At 39.5% G+C, this 15,971-nt stretch overlaps 1 protein-coding gene across 1 annotated transcript; it reads left to right on the top strand.

The window, feature by feature from the left end:
- The first annotated feature begins 4,637 nt into the window (after nucleotides 1-4,637).
- On the top strand, nucleotides 4,638-15,449 carry LOC310995257 (bifunctional apoptosis regulator-like). The gene is made up of 9 exons (XM_083984264.1): nucleotides 4,638-4,932; nucleotides 6,752-7,055; nucleotides 9,099-9,197; nucleotides 9,472-9,565; nucleotides 11,550-11,722; nucleotides 12,091-12,235; nucleotides 12,867-13,046; nucleotides 13,255-13,451; nucleotides 14,360-15,449. Exons 2-9 carry the CDS (start codon nucleotides 6,760-6,762, stop codon nucleotides 14,550-14,552), a joined length of 1,377 nt encoding a protein of 458 aa, XP_083840390.1. The 5' UTR covers nucleotides 4,638-4,932; nucleotides 6,752-6,759; the 3' UTR covers nucleotides 14,553-15,449.
- The last annotated feature ends 522 nt before the right edge of the window (nucleotides 15,450-15,971 follow it).

The raw sequence follows: 15,971 nt of genomic DNA, 5'->3' as shown, positions 1-15,971 counted from the left end.
AGAATTTTATCCATTTTCTTCAATTTTAAATCAAAATTAGATTTCATCAAAAGACTGTTGTCCACTGGTATATGTATTCCTAATAGATTCACAGGGCCATCAGAACACTTCATCGGCACCGTACATGGAACTTGGAAGTCAGTTCTCTTTAATGATCCAATTCTAAGGATAGAGCATTTCTCATAATTTGGTTTCAGTCCTGATAATGAGGCAAAGAGCTCTAATTCCGATATAAGGGAGCCTAAAGAGAGGCTATCCGCTTTAACATGAAAAGAAGCATCATCTGCATAAAAAGAACATTTGGATTCTAAACCATTAATCTCCAAACCTTTAATATTAACATTATTTCTTATTCTTATGGCCAACATTTCGATTGAAAGAATAAATAAATATGCCGAAAGGGGGCAACCTTGTCTGACACCTTTAGACAATGTAATTGGATCTGAGATATGACCATTATTTATAATTCTACTACAAGGATTTTTATATAATACATGAACCCATTTTATAAAGGTCTCACCAAAATTAAAAATTTGTAAACATTGGTATATGTACTTCCATTTAATCATATCGAAAGCCTTTTCAAAGTCTGCTATGAACACGAGACCAGGCAATTTTCTCTCTTCATAATATTCGATTATTTCCAGGAGACGTCTAATATTATCACCTATAAAGCGACCTTTTAGAAAACCTGTTTGATCAAAATGTATTAATTCTTTTATAACCTTTCTTACTCTAAGTGCTAAACATTTTGCTAATATGCGTGCATCACAACACAGGAGTGTAAGGGGTCTCCAATTCTTCAATTTTACCGGATCCTTAGCCTGTCCTTCTGCATCATGCTTTAATAACAATGAGATTAAACCTTCCTTTTGAGTATCAGACTGATGACCCACATCAAAAGAGAAGTTATAAGAGGCAAGTAAGGGATCTTTTATTTCATCAAAAAAGGTTCTGTAAAATTCTATTGGCAGTCCATCTAATCCAGGGGTTTTTCCATTTTGAAATGAACATATAGCTTCATATACATTTTCTTCATTTATAGGGTCTTCACACAATAACTGTTGTGGGGTTGTAAGTTCTGGATAGGAGCATGTCTTTATGTACTCAAACAAGGAAGGATTTGTTGAATGAGAAGTATCATTAAAAATGTCATTATAATACTTCATTAACGCATTTAGTATATCATTTGCAGATGTAATATTCGTTCCATCATCATGTATCAGTTTTGAGATGTTCTTCCTAGATATATTTCTATTTTGAAGCTGTAAGAAATATGCATTACATTTTTCTCCATGCTCCATCCATGTTGCTTTATTTCTATATATGATGCCCTTTATTTTATTCTGATTCAGCCTCTCCAATTCTTTTTCTTTATCATCTAGTAACTGTAGGTCTGGGTCGATACAGCCTGATTTATTTGCATCTATACGATCCCTAATATTTTGCACCTCTTCTAACAACATTTTTTCTTTGTTACAATTTTGTTTATGCTTCCATGCTGAGTATTTTATCGCATGACCTCGAAAAGCGCATTTGAAAGTATCCCATACAATATGTGGATTTGCAGAACCAGCGTTAAAGGAAAAGAAATCCAAAATAAATTGCTTGGATTTACAAATAAACGTCTCATCTTCTAGTAATGATTGATTCATCTTCCAATACCCCCTTCCCCTCATGGTGTCTGTAAAATCTAGTTTTAATGTAATAAGATAATGATCAGACCGAAATCTTTCGTCAATCATTACTTGACTTACTTTTACCATTAAGGCGAAAGAAATAAGAAAGAAATCTATTCTACTTGCCAATGCATTTCTTCGCCAGGTGTATCTAATTAGCTCCGGATTCTTTATTCTCCAAATATCAACTAAGTCCATTGCGGACATCATGGACGTAAGAGCGTATCGCTTTTGGCCTTGATGATCATCTTTTCCACCAGTTCTATCTTTGGCTGGTTGAAGAACAGTATTGTGATCTCCTGTCTGAATTACAGGAATATCACAATGCTGAATCATCGAATATAAATTCTCAAAAAAAATAGGATCATTATTATTTGGAGCATAAATATTAACCAAACAAAAGCGTAAGCCTATATTTTCAAGTTCAACATCTAAAATAATTATTCGACCATCCATATCACGTTCTATTTTATGCACAGAAAAATCTAAATGTTCTCTAAACAAAACTAGAACTCCCCTTTGGTTTTTCAAACCATGATTAAAAAAAATTGACCCTTTCCATTCCTTCTTCCATTTTTCTTCATCTTCCTGCGTGGAATGCGTCTCTTGTAGACATATTATATCTAATTCTTTCTTATTAGCTAACCAAATAAATATTTCAGTTCTTTTACTAACATTGGCCAGTCCATTGCAATTGTAGCTGGCAATACATAGGGATTCAAAGTTCATCATAACTGAGAGCTAAAAAAATAGTATCTGCAAATAGAGTTTTATTACTAAAGGGTTGCACCACATTTCTTTCATTATATGCACAAACAAAAACAAAAACAAAAAACAAAAACACATATAACATTTGCCTTGATTTAAAAAAACAAAACAACAACAGCAACAAAACACAAAAACTAAACATAAGTTACCAGCAGGCCATGTCGGAGTAGGGGAGGAAATAATAATAATAGTAATCGAAGGGAAATAATATAGGTCTATATGTTATTTCTTATTTCTTTTGACAGGTCATCAATATCATAGATCAACATCAACTCGTAGCTAATAAAGCCAGGGTGTAACAGATTTATCTTTGTATAGCTCACCATCAATGTATAACTTGTCAGCAACAAGCCTTACTCTGTTTTTTTCCTTTTTCTTCGCTTTCTCCTCACGAAAAATGGGAAGCAGAGCCTTCCTCCTGTCCACGATTTCAGTAGGAAACTGCTGATTAATGCCAAAAGGCTTTCCTTTTAGCGTTGGACCCAGCTTAAAAACAGTCTCTCTTTGTCCATAGTGTTCAAAGCATGCGATGATCGCTCTTGGTTTAGGCTGCATCACCACCTCCGAAAGGAGGGGAGCTCCAGCTGAGCGTGGGGATCTCCGTGCGCCCAGCCTGTGCGCTCTGTGGAAAGTAATCTGCGGGACCATGTCTCTGCTCATCCCCAACGTATCAGTAAAAAAATGCCTTAACGCTTCTTCAACAGTCTCATCCTTTTTCTCAGGGATCCCAGTGAATATCAAATTATCTCTCATTGAGCGCGTCGTCATCTCCAACATTTTTTCTTTCATCTTCATATTTTCTCCGGAGATATATCTGACTGACGCTTCCAGGCCCTTAACTTTCCCTTTCATAACTTCTACGTCATCGCGTGTTTGCTGCAATAGATCGACAGTTGTTTGCACAGTACCTTTTAGCTCTTTGATGTCGCTTGCCATGTTGTCCAGCTTGTCCAAATTCTTTAGTTTCTCGTTTATGCCAAGCAGAATTCCCTCCAAGTTAGATGCCATATTTGGTAGGTTAAGGAGTGCACAAGAGTTTTCTGGACTACTATCGTAGTCCCAAGTCGGACGTTTTGCAGGTGGTTCAGGTTTGCTTTTGCTTGAATCGAAGGCGCACCTGGGCGTGCTTGTGTGATCAGACGCCATCAAACAAAGGAACAGCTGATTCGGCTCGATGCGACTTGAAATACGCCGTCAATAAGTCGTATTGTCTTACTTTTTTACACTGAAGTCGTGTCAAAAAGTTTCCAATAACGGAATCAGCAGTTTACTTTTACCACAATGACCTTATTCTCCCATAATTAAAAAGTTTTTCCTCCCGACGTTACCTGCTGGCACCCTCTCTCACGCATGCGCACTCATCACTTTCACTTGCATTTTCACACACTTAAAGCAGATACTACTGTAGAAGCGAGAAATGCATAATCAAAAGAATGATTAAATTGTAGAATAATTAGTTATATACAAATATTTAAAAAACACAGTTGTAAAAAGAGTTGATATAAAATGATCTTTTCTTTTTTAGCTGATAATGTAAATATCAAGCCACATGATTATTATGAGTACTGCCACTGAATACAGTGGCAGTAGCCTACTCAAATGGTCTCGGTCTTGGACTTGGTCTCACCCCCCCCCCCCCCCCCCCCTTGGTCTTGGACACTACTTTCCTACAATGACACACACAAAGTGAAAACAAGCAGCAGACAGTTATCAAACTGCAAACAACAATTATTATTATTAAAACAAGCAGCAGACAGCTATCAAACTGCAAACAATTATTATTATTATTATTATTATTATTATTATTAGGCTATTATTATTCAGAATTCAGATTCAGAATTACTTTATTTATCCCCAGAGGAAAATATTTATTTGTTACAAACTCCTTAATAGTACGAGAAATCTGCACAGTAGAAGTAGGCTACAAGTAAGATAGGCTAAGGCTATACATAGATAAATAAACTATTACCTACTAAAATAAAAGAAGAATGAGAACAGCATAACATAGAATAAGAATAAATAAAATTATAATAAATATATGATAATGATAATAATTCACACATGCACTTGGCTTATTATTATCATCAATGTGGTCAGGAATAAAGATTCAGACTTTAGTCCTCTGAACTTTGAGCTGAGCCAGCTTTTAAAAGCCACGACACCTGAATCAGCTCCATGTCAGACTGCTGCTGTTCCCCAGGTAACAGGAGACTCACAGGTTGTCAGGTGACGCACTGACGTAGCCTACGTACGCCTTTGTGTGTGCGTCGTGCGCGTGTGTATGTGTGGTATGTGTACGTGGGGTTTTCCATAGCAGCAGCAGCAGCAGCGAGGATGATGGCAACAGCTACTGAAGCTGAAGCATTTACCTGCTCAATGGTCGGATTAATTACGAGGGTTTAGATATGAATTGTTATCAACTGTCTGTGAGCTCGTTAAACGTAAAGTGATGCCATTCTCTGTCGACGGACACACCTGAGGAGAGGTAAGACTGATTTTAAACGGCGTTTTCTTAGCCCGTTACTAACTTAGCAGCTGTAACTTAGCACTTAATACTGTTAGCTGTCATCTGGTTTTTATAGTTACTTAACCAACATTATCGGTTATTATTAACTAACACATATGTTTCTGTATGTAACACTAATGAGCTGTTCCTTACTTCTGTAGTACAAAAAGGTAATAATGTTAGATAATATTGTTGTAGAGCTAGCATGTAGCTTAGCCTCGGTCACAGCTAACGTCCGGGGCACTGTTGTGATCAGTTATCGTTTCCTCTTATCGATCCTTATAAACACACCAATGTCTACTTTCTGCTTTCTTTCTGTATCATGGTTCGGTGCTGACTGTCTTTGTGTCTTCTGTCCGGCTGTGTTGTGTTTTAAATTAGCTCATTTTTGGTGCTAACGTGACACGCCTTCCTGCAATACAAAACACTACAACTGGATTAAATATGAATGAATGCACTTTGGTGCTATGACTGTTGCTATAGCTACATGCAATGAAGAAGGCACTAATTTGCAACCTTTGAATAAATAGTCCTTAATTAAAACAACGTTGGTAACAGCAGGTTGTAAAAATCAAAAGTGAAAGCCCTGCACACCTCAGTAAACGCAGCGTATAACAAGTTTATCAGCAGATATGCGTGAATGATTCACTCTGTATCTTGTAGCCTAATGATCATTGGCTGCCATCTATTCAATACATGTGGGATTGTTAATACTGATAAATTCATGTGTAAGTAGCATTTTACAGCTGCAACAGTCACACAGTTGTAATGTGCTAAAATAGTACTAATAGTCTTTGCACAGATTACATTTTTTGTTCTCTTCTGTCCTTAAATGAAAAGAAGTACATATGTCCCTTGCAGCCAATACACATTACAATGAGCCTTTATACAAATGTTGACCACATCAATATCCTCCTCTTTGCCAATTGTTAAGCACCAGGGGAGTGGGGGGGTGGAGACTAGGGGTGGAAAATATTCTGCTTTGGGTTGGTTGTGTAACAGGAAACTTTGCACAAATAGAGAGAAGAATGGGTTCTACTGAATACCAGCAAATTCTGGATGTATGTCCTGAGGTCAGTGAAGAAAATGAAGCTTAACAGAGGCTGGCTTCTACAGCAGGACTAGCCTACTATCCAAACAAATCCACCACAAACGCCTTCAAAAAAGCACAAGCTGACACTTTTTGCTATGGCTCTCCCATCCCCCCTGAGTGAAACGTCAGACTAGTTCTGTTATTTATTTACTTTACTGTTAATTCGCTTTTTAATTTGATCTTTTTCTGTATCCATTACATTGCAGGTCACCTCAAAGTGCACTATATACCTAATTACTGTAGTTCAGATACCTTTGCATACAGCTCTGCCTGTCTTGTAGTTAATTGGGCTAAACATTAAATCGCTAGCTGTTTCTTTTATTATTATTTGTATTATTAGGTGCTACATTTACAGGACAAGTGGGAAACAAACACACATAGAAAGACATACAAAAAACAACTTGACAAGACAAATTAGACAAATGAATGAAGACAAGTCGCTGTGGTGTTGTGTGCGGTGCTGTACATATGTTGTGGTGGTATTCTATGGTGCATTATGTATATGAGAGTGTGTGTGTATGGATGCGTATGTGCTGGGGTTGAGCTGGAATGATTGAATGAAGCATGAAAAAGAAACGAGAGTGAAAGCAGGAAAAAACAATGAAAGAGAGAATAAATAAATCAATAAAAATGGCTAGCTGTTTCTGAACAACTTAAACAGACTACTGATGTACTCATGCCTCCCTGTTTGTCCTCCTCCTTCAGTTTCGACTATGTTCCACCACAAGGAGTGGGATTCAACAGATGACGGTCTGGGAGCGTCCATGGATGATCTCCCTCACTTACCCGAATCCTCTCAGTCCAAGTCTTTCACCACCAGCGACATCTCAGAACACGAGTTCTCGTGTCACTGCTGCTACGACATCTTGGTGAACCCCACCACTTTGACCTGCGGCCATAACTTCTGTCGCCACTGTCTGGCTCTGTGGTGGGAGTCTTCGCACAAGAACGAGTGCCCAGAGTGCCGGGAGAAGTGGGAAGGCTTTCCTCGAATCAACATACTGCTGAGGTGAGATTTACACAGCCAGAGACACATCGGTGAATGAATGACTGTTTGTTTTTCTCTCACAACCAGAACAGCGAGGAACAGGAGGCATCTGCTGATGACAGCAGCTCAGAGAGTCGCTGTTGGTGGTGGTGGGGCTGATTTCAGATGTTATCACAGATTCACTGCCAACCTGTGATATCATACAGAAGGGCTGCAACCGGTTCTGATTGTTGTTATTAATTGATATTATCACCATTTCCCAGAGCCCCAGAGCGTAAATCTTGAGAGTGTCTTGCGTAATTCTGAGCCGCAGTCCAAACTCCAGTCAGAGTGGGTTACAGAAAGCTAATCCAACCAGCAAGCATTCACTTTAACTAATGGTTTTATACCAGTTTTTGCATAAAAAAGGAAAAGAAATCCACACACTGCAGGGGCTCCCTATGAATTTTTTATTTATCAGGCAACGTTTAAAGGATTTCTTTTACTTTTTTTTGTTAGTTTGCACTTTTTAATCCTGCACCTGCACACAGTCTTCTTTGGATGTGCACACTTTTTGCCTAAAATCTGCATCAATGATTAAAAATGTTTAAGAAATAGATGCAGATTAATTTTCTGTCATGTAACTGATAAGTTGCCTTGAGCTCTGCTTGACACAGAAACAGAAACATATTTCTTCGGCTACACAAAACACTATGGACAGCTGATCCTGGTTGACACATAATTAATGCAAACAGTGTGTTATTGTAGAGGTGTGTATGATGATGATCTCTTGCTTACAGCTGACTGGTTTCAACTCTGAGCTCCAGTTTGCCTAAAGAAACATCCATATTTCATAGTTTTGCTTCCTGGTATTTCTATTTTCTTGTAGGATTTTGATTATTTTACCTCATGCAGTAGGATCCCAGCTTCAGCTCTTATCTAGATGTCTTTAATGACATTCAGCTGTTTACATTAAACATAGAGAAACTGGGTAAAACAGGTTCCCTGTGCACACGATTCTCACATAATACTGACTCATGACTTCTCTGTTGTGGTGCACGCCTGCTGTTGACTCACAACGACACAACCATCCCATCTCCCATTACCGTGCCAACTTAGTTACCACGACAATTAAGGATGAATTGAGTGATAGATGCTAAACATCTGGACGACCACCCTGCTGGTTTCAGCCTCTCTAATTCAAGGTGACAAGCCGACATGTGCTCCGTGTTGCCAGGACTGGTTTTTATCCTTTTGTTTCAGCCGGTCGACCGTCATCTTTTGCATTATTTCTCAAAATAGTCGTGTGTTTGCATAGTACAACATACTTTCACTTTCACATGCTTCTAAAACAATAGGTTCTATAAACACAAGTCACACAAAAGTCTTTTGTTCACTGGGGAAGAGGAAGAATACAAAATATGAAGACATGTATTGCAGTCACGCAGATAGTTAATCAGCAGACTTGGCGTGCTCAACTCCACGTATGAACAAGTAAATCGGGTGCCAGTCCAAAAAAAATCAAAGTAAAAAAAGGTTGTGACAGCACTCACTTTCAGTTAAACACTTTTTAATTCATAAAAACTGCTCGGCAGCAAGAAACGGACGCGTTTCGGCAATCAGCCGTCCTCAGCGTTAGTCACGCAGATAGTGTCTTTCTTCATATTGATTTTTCTTTTTTACTGTAAGCACTGTAAGGAGAAAACAGTGTTTGTATACACAAATAAAACTGTCATGCAGTATGGTCACAATGTTTTGTAAATATGTTTACAAGACACACAGGTAAAAAAAAAAAGGCTAAACATGTACAATAGTGTATTAATAGAGGAGTCGGCCGTGTCAGAATATAGAATATTACTACACAGTCAGTGCAAAGTGTGTTTTAGTCTAAAACAGGTTTCACAGCACAAATCAGAGACAAGACAAAGTGTGAACTCTGTGCTTCTGACACAAGCCACCACTAACCAGCATCAGCTTATGTGGCTGAAGAACACAACCGTACCGTCCCCTTCTGTTCGCCATCTTCTTGTACGTTTCACTTCCATCTACTGACGCCACGTGTTTATGTGATCCTCCTCTCCGTAGGGATGCGACAGACAAGCTGTTCAGTGAAGTCGTCCAGCGGAGGAGAGCAGAGATCCAGGCCAACCCTAAAATCTCTCGGAGCTTACTGGCCTTCCAGAGGTAAAACACATGATATATTGAAAGATAAACATGGATGTAGCATTGCACTTCTTCTTATTTAGTCTTATTCAGCCGACACCACGTTGCCTCAGGTTATTCGTATTCATGAAATTTATGCCCACAAACAACATTATACAACTTTTTTTTAAACAGACCGATGTGTTCCCCTTTAACAATGATGACTTCATCTATATGAACTGTATGTACAGACTAGTTATATATGATCTGTGTGTTGCCTGCGGTCATTAATTCCATAGCTACGTGTTATTTTCAGATATGGTGACAACTTGGGTCGATCCAGGACGAACACGCACAAAGGAGCGGGTTTCTTCTTCTCCGGCGTCCTGGTCGCGCTCTCGTGTGTGGCTGTGAGTATCCAACAGCAGTGAAAAAACCCAATAATACTTTGTAGTAACATGACACCTTCAGTACTGATGCTGGGTCTGGTCTACCTATCACCTGCTGACAGAGCTGCGGTCAGAAGTTTCACCTAGTTTTGAGTTGCCCTGTCGATGGGGCAATTGATTTATTGATGAGGCACACAGTGATCAAAGAGAGAAGGTTTGTAAGAACAGTGAAAATGACTTAAATGACTGATTTTGTTTTGGATTTGTTCGATAAATGTGAATTATTGGATGAGCTTCTACTGATCCTCATGTATCTGCCAAATCATTTGTTACTCTGTGATATTTCCAGTTGTTTCCTTGGGGGAATATTTAATGTTGCACTTACATTTAACATTCAACAGCTGTGATTTTAAGCTGCTGTATATTTTAACCCAAGGGGTTTTTGAGCAGCAGTAGGCTGTAATATTTAAAGGTCACCTCAGTTCCTGGACCGAGGGGTCGGTGGTTCATATCATGTAGACAGTAAATGTTTATTTTGTCCATGTGGAACCTGGGAGCAACATCACTGTGTGTCTTGCTACGTGGCAGTGAATTAGTGTTTGTGTGTAAACAGATTACAGTGTGGTCCCGTTTTGACCCTAGTTTGTGTATGAGCGTCACTATTGAATGAGGTCGTTTTAGGGAAAAACGAAAGGAGACCTGAGCCTGTGTGCAAAAACATCTGTTGTTATAGATGAGTTTGTCTTTGTGCTTGACCTGACTCGTGTTATTAATATGAAAAATAAATAACCGTTCCATGTAAACTTTCATGCACATAGTTCTATCATTAAGTTACTGATGAATGATTTACTAAAACGTATCATGATGATGAGAAAGTTAGGAGAAAACCCTGCAATGAAAATACCTGCTTTTATCATTTCAACTAGACATTAAAGGGATATTTCAACATTTTGGCAAATTGGACCATTGCCATAATCCTTATAGTCTTAGGGGTAGGTTTGTTACCTATAATTGTCGGTGCAAGTTGTTTTGAGATCTGCGGGGCAAAGATACAAGACTTATGGTATTTCCTGCTTTCCCTCAAAACTCATCAAATACACAATCCAACAACTCCAAAACGCTCTCGTGGACAAGTTGTGACCTGCACATTCACCACACTATGAGATAATAATGTAACGTTATGAGACGGAGTTGTTTTCGAGGTAAATTCAAAGCTGGTGTTGTGCCGAAAAGAGCCTGCATGCCGAAAAATGACTGCCCCCAACGGGAATCCGCATTTACCTCTAAATCAACTCCGTTTTGTAATGTTTCGTTATTATCTCATAGCGTGGTGAATGTTCAAGTCACAACTTGTCCACCAGAGCGTTTTGGAGTTGTTGGATTGTGTATTTGATGAGTTTGATGAGGGAAACCAAGAAATCCCATGAGTCTCCGTAGCGTAGATCTGAGCAGCTCACGGCTCTGCCCTGCAGATCTCAAACAGCTTGCACCGACAATTAAAGGTAACAAACCTGTCCCTAAGAATATAGGGATTATGGCAATGGGTCAGTTTGCCAAAATGTTGAACTATCCCTTTAAGCTTAATTCAAACACTGTTTACATGTTAAGGTTAAAGAGACTTCCTGCACTCAGCTGACCCTTACTGGTCTGGGTCCACCTCCACCTTCTCTCCAGTCTCTTGCCCTTTGCCCTTTCCAGACCTCTAAAGATAGTTTGGTTCCCACTTTACAGCTTGGTTAAAGGGCCGTTGCACTGAACTCATGTGGGTTTAAATCAAACTCATTTAGTGACCTCTAGTGGTGGTAGATAATTCCTACAAGTCGGTGTGTGGTAACTGGTCAACTCCAGCCACCGTGCAAACCTGTCAATCCCCCACTTGTTACCAGCCAACCAACTTTGTGAAGTCAATTTTTGGTTTTGCAATATGACGACGGAGGAGGGATGGAGAATGAGCAGTCGCTGCTGTGCCTTGTCCCTTAATATAACGTCTGTGTGTTCCCACCAGGTGATGGTGTTGGTGTATCACTGGAGCAGTGGCGTGGGGGAGCAGCATGACCTGCTGATCAGCAAACCGGTGTCTCATTGGACGCCAGAGGAAGTGGTGTCGTGGCTGGAGCAGCTGGGGCCGTGGGCTCATCTCTACAGAGAACCGTTCCAGCAGGAGAGCGTCAATGGAAGGTAGAAACAAAACTTTATATATGTGAGGCTTTGCTTTGTCATGATCTTCAAGGGCAGCTCCTTTTCACCATACATATGAGAACTGAATTTGGCCATATTTATTAAACATTATGTCATTTTTCTTCTCCACTTCTCTTATTTTTCAAACAGAACAGTAAAATTAATTCTGATTATAGTTTTCACCATGTGATGCTTTGGTCTTGTTGTGTTTTATATCATAGGTAATTGTTGGCTGGATAAACCAAAACATTTTAACTTTGCCTGGACAATTTTTCCTACCATTTTCAAACATATAATTGACAAAAAAAAAAGCCAGATGATACAGTTCTCTAAGTTCACGCCCTATGTTGTTGATGTGTTTGCTTCAGGCTGCTGTTGATGCTCGGCGATGAGGAGCTGTTGAAGCCGCCTTACAGCATCGAGAACCAGGCTCACCGACGGGCTGTTCTGGCTGAACTGGACAGAGTTAAAGCCCTGGGAGTTAAACCTCCACAGAACCTTTGGGAATATAAAGTAAGGACTAGTATTTACTTCAGGGTGCCTTATTTGGCCAGGCGGCCCACCCCCGCCCGGCCTGAAATCTGTAGCACCCCAGCTAGAATGTCCGGCAAAAAAAATAACTTACTTATCTCACTTATTTTTGTTTCTTTATTTTATTTTATCCCCATGGTTGCACTTTTTTGTTGCTTGATGGACCATTAAATGTTTGTTGCATCCGTCAATCTCTGGTGGACATTGCCATTTTTGATCTCCTCCTGTTGCTCTCAAATGTTTGTTGGCCTACGCACCTGAAAAGAGGATTTTTTTTTTTTTTTTGGAAAGTGAGCAAGGGCACAAACACCTTTTCTCTTTTTCGTAATTACCGCTAACTAGGGGTGTAACGGTATATGTATTCGTACCGTGCCATCACGGTGCGGGGGTCACGGTTCGGTGCACACAGTCACACGACAAATACGTCTGAGTGAATATAAAAAATGTAAAAAAAAGTCGAGTCCTCACTCCAATTGAGGTGGCGGTAATGAGCCTCAAAGCTGCCACAACCGTCAGACGAAGAAGAGAAGTGATGAGAGTGTGAAGTTAAAGGAGCTGCCTGCTTCATTTATGTGATGTGTTTCTCACATGTATTTCTGTCTCGTTCTGCCAGGCGGCAAATGCTGGGAAGTCCCTGTTCTTGCTGTATGCACTGAAGCGTTCCCCTCGTCTCACACTCTTCTACTTGTATTTATTTGACTACTCTGAAACCTTCCTGCCCTTCCTGCACACCTGCTGTCCTGCCATCACACACATCGACCAGTCTATAGAGAGCAGCTTCCTCAGTGCACAGGTATGACATCGTTAAATCCCCTCGTATTGAGTACAGCTAATATTTTAGAAAAGGAAGATGCTCTGTTTATGGCCATAATCAAGCCTTTTCACTATCAAAGTTAATACTGCAAGTAGTATTGTTAATATTTGTACATTTTACGATTTTACTGTCAAAAAACGTTGAAAAAATGTTGTTTCTTTTGTTTTCTGTGATGTTCCTGTGTTAGTTGGAGCCCAGCTGGCGACAGTGGGCGGAGTTTCTGGTGAAGTACCTTCTGCTTCCGTACCAGCTGATAGCAGAGTTTGCTTGGGACTGGTTGTCCGTCCACTACTGGACATCTCGCTTCATTATCGTCAACGCCATGCTGCTGTCCGTGCTGGAAGGCTGCGCCCTGTGGAGGCTCTGGACAGCAGCCAGGATCAGGTACACTACACACACTGTGCAGGAGGGCTGGGTGTTGTCTTTCCAGTCCTTTTGTTTTCTTTTCATTCATTCATTAATTTTGGTTTATTCCATTTACGGTACACATTCTTCACAAGGCTGCACAAAATCACATAATGTACACATTGTCACCACAAATGAAAAGGAGCAGGATGAAGAAAACTTATAGTACCTACCCCTCTCTGTTGTTATAATTACATTGGCTTACTTCAACACCAATATTATACTCTATTTCAAAATATTAAAGATGATGAAACATAGTTGTGACAAGAAAACAAACAAAACACCACTCGTCCATCTATCTTTTTCTCTTTCTCCTTCTTCTTTTTTGTAGACGCTTATCTTTTCTTTTTTAAACATTTTATTAAACTGAGACATACTTGTACAACTTTTCAGTTCCTTGCTTTGTGAATGCCATAATTTTATACCTGCAACAGAAATACACATTTGTTTTAAGCTTAGCCTTGTAAATGTATGTTTAAAATCAAGCTTCAGTCTGTTGTCCCCTTCTTCCAGTTTGAACAGGTTTTGTAAATGTTCTGGTAATGAGCTGTTCTTTGCTTTAAACATTATTTTTAAGGTCTGAAGTTCTATATCGGCCATTTTCAACAAGCCTGCAGAAATAAATAATCTATTTGAGGGTTCTCTATTACCTACCTTGTGAATAACTCTCACTGCTCTTTTCTGTAGCAGAAACAGAGGAGCGATGTTACTTACATAGGTATTACCGCACACTTCCACACAATAATTAAGATATGGCAGGACACGAACATGTTCATAACATAAAAGCCGTTTCTCCTATGGGAACTTATGTCTTTTCTTTTTTTTGATGCTCCAGTCCTGTGTGTTGGTGTTGACACTGACCTTCCTACCTTCTCTTCTTTCTTCAGGACGCTGCCACGCAAGATGTGGAACCACTTGTGGAAGATGTTATCTCAGGGCTTTGCCTTCGCCCTCCTGTGGCCTTTCGTCCCTCAGTTTGTGTGCAACTGCCTCTTCTACTGGGCGCTTTACTTCAGTCCCATCATAAATATAGACCTGGTGGTGCAGCAGCTAATGCACCCAGAAACACAGGCGCTGTAACAAAAAACTGCATGTAGCCAGCGCACCAATTATCGCCATACAGCTCACAGCAAATAAAGTAACTAGCCGGACATCCAGTTGCTGAAGAGAAGTGTTTATTTTCAGCGTTAAACTCATACGTAACTGGCTCTGTTTGCTGTCGGAAAAGGAAAAGGAAGTTTTCTCTCTTCCAGTCTTGTCTCTCTGCTGGACGGTTGTCCTGATGTGGAACAAGAGAGATCTTTGAGCTATTTTAGGAGAAGCAAAATTCACAAGATAAGAAACAGTGAAACATCTGTGATCTTATTGATTCAGAGAGATCAGCACAGTGAGCTCTCATAGCGCATTCACAAACCACATTGCCTAAATGGTTCAGGGAGGAGAAACGCAAAATGAGTAAGTCATGTTCAGACATCGGTGGTCGTGAAGACTGGAGTTAACAACTGACACTTGATAACTTTGTAGCACCGAGATGAGCGCAGTCCAGGTAAAGGTGGGCTTCCTAATGCATATGCACAACCTGGATAATGACAATGGAACAAAATGAGAACAATTCATCTCAGTTCAGCTTCTATTTTTCCTGTCATTTTGACATGCACACCGCAATCACTGAAATGAAACGGTGTTTTAAATCCTCATCTTTTGAGGTCCACATCGTGACTCTGGCTGGTACTGTGATCTTGGTGCTACAGAGCTATCCACAGATGAGGTTTGGCAACTTGATTGTGATATGTGACTTGTTCAGGCTCAAAGTTTCTGCAGCCTGTGAGGACGCTCAAGGTTTACCATTAATTCAAGGGAAGAAAAGAACTCGGACATGGTAAACAAATGTTCAACATTGAAGTTTATTCCTGGAGTTCCTGATGTTCCTTTCACAAGATTTGTGGCACTTAGATTGGAAATAAATAAATAAAATTATGTTCTTAATGTTTTTTTTGAGATACTGATACAGATCTTGTTCAATTTTTTATAATTTTTACCGAGAGACTGCTTTGTAGCAGATTAAATTTGCTTTTACTGCTGATAAAGATTGTGTTGCACATTTTTTTTATTGTTAAAAATAAATTCTTTTGGACAGTGTACATTAACATGTGTTGGGTGGGGTAGAGCCAATCAAAGACGTTATTTTTTACTTTGTTCATTTGCACTTAAAAGTTCTACACTGTGATTTTGTTCTTCAGTGTTCTCTAATGACCAAGGAAAAATAAAGATTTTTAAATAATGTAATATGATTGATGTGTTTCTTCTATCTATCTATCTATCTATCTATCTATCTATCTATCTATCTATCTATCTATCTATCTATCTATCTATCTATCTATCTATCTATCTATCTATCTGTCTATCTATCTGTCTATCTGTCTATCTGTCTGTCTGTCTGTCTGTCTGTCAAATGTAAATAAAGTTAGCGACTGCCCTCTAGCGTTCCACAGTCGTCAT

The sequence above is a fragment of the Trachurus trachurus genome, assembly GCF_905171665.1.
Source record: "Trachurus trachurus genome assembly, chromosome: 1".
NCBI classification, from domain to species: Eukaryota; Metazoa; Chordata; class Actinopteri; order Carangiformes; family Carangidae; genus Trachurus; species Trachurus trachurus.
Note: the sequence above shows the minus strand (reverse complement) of the source record. Positions and strands in the feature narration are given on the sequence as shown.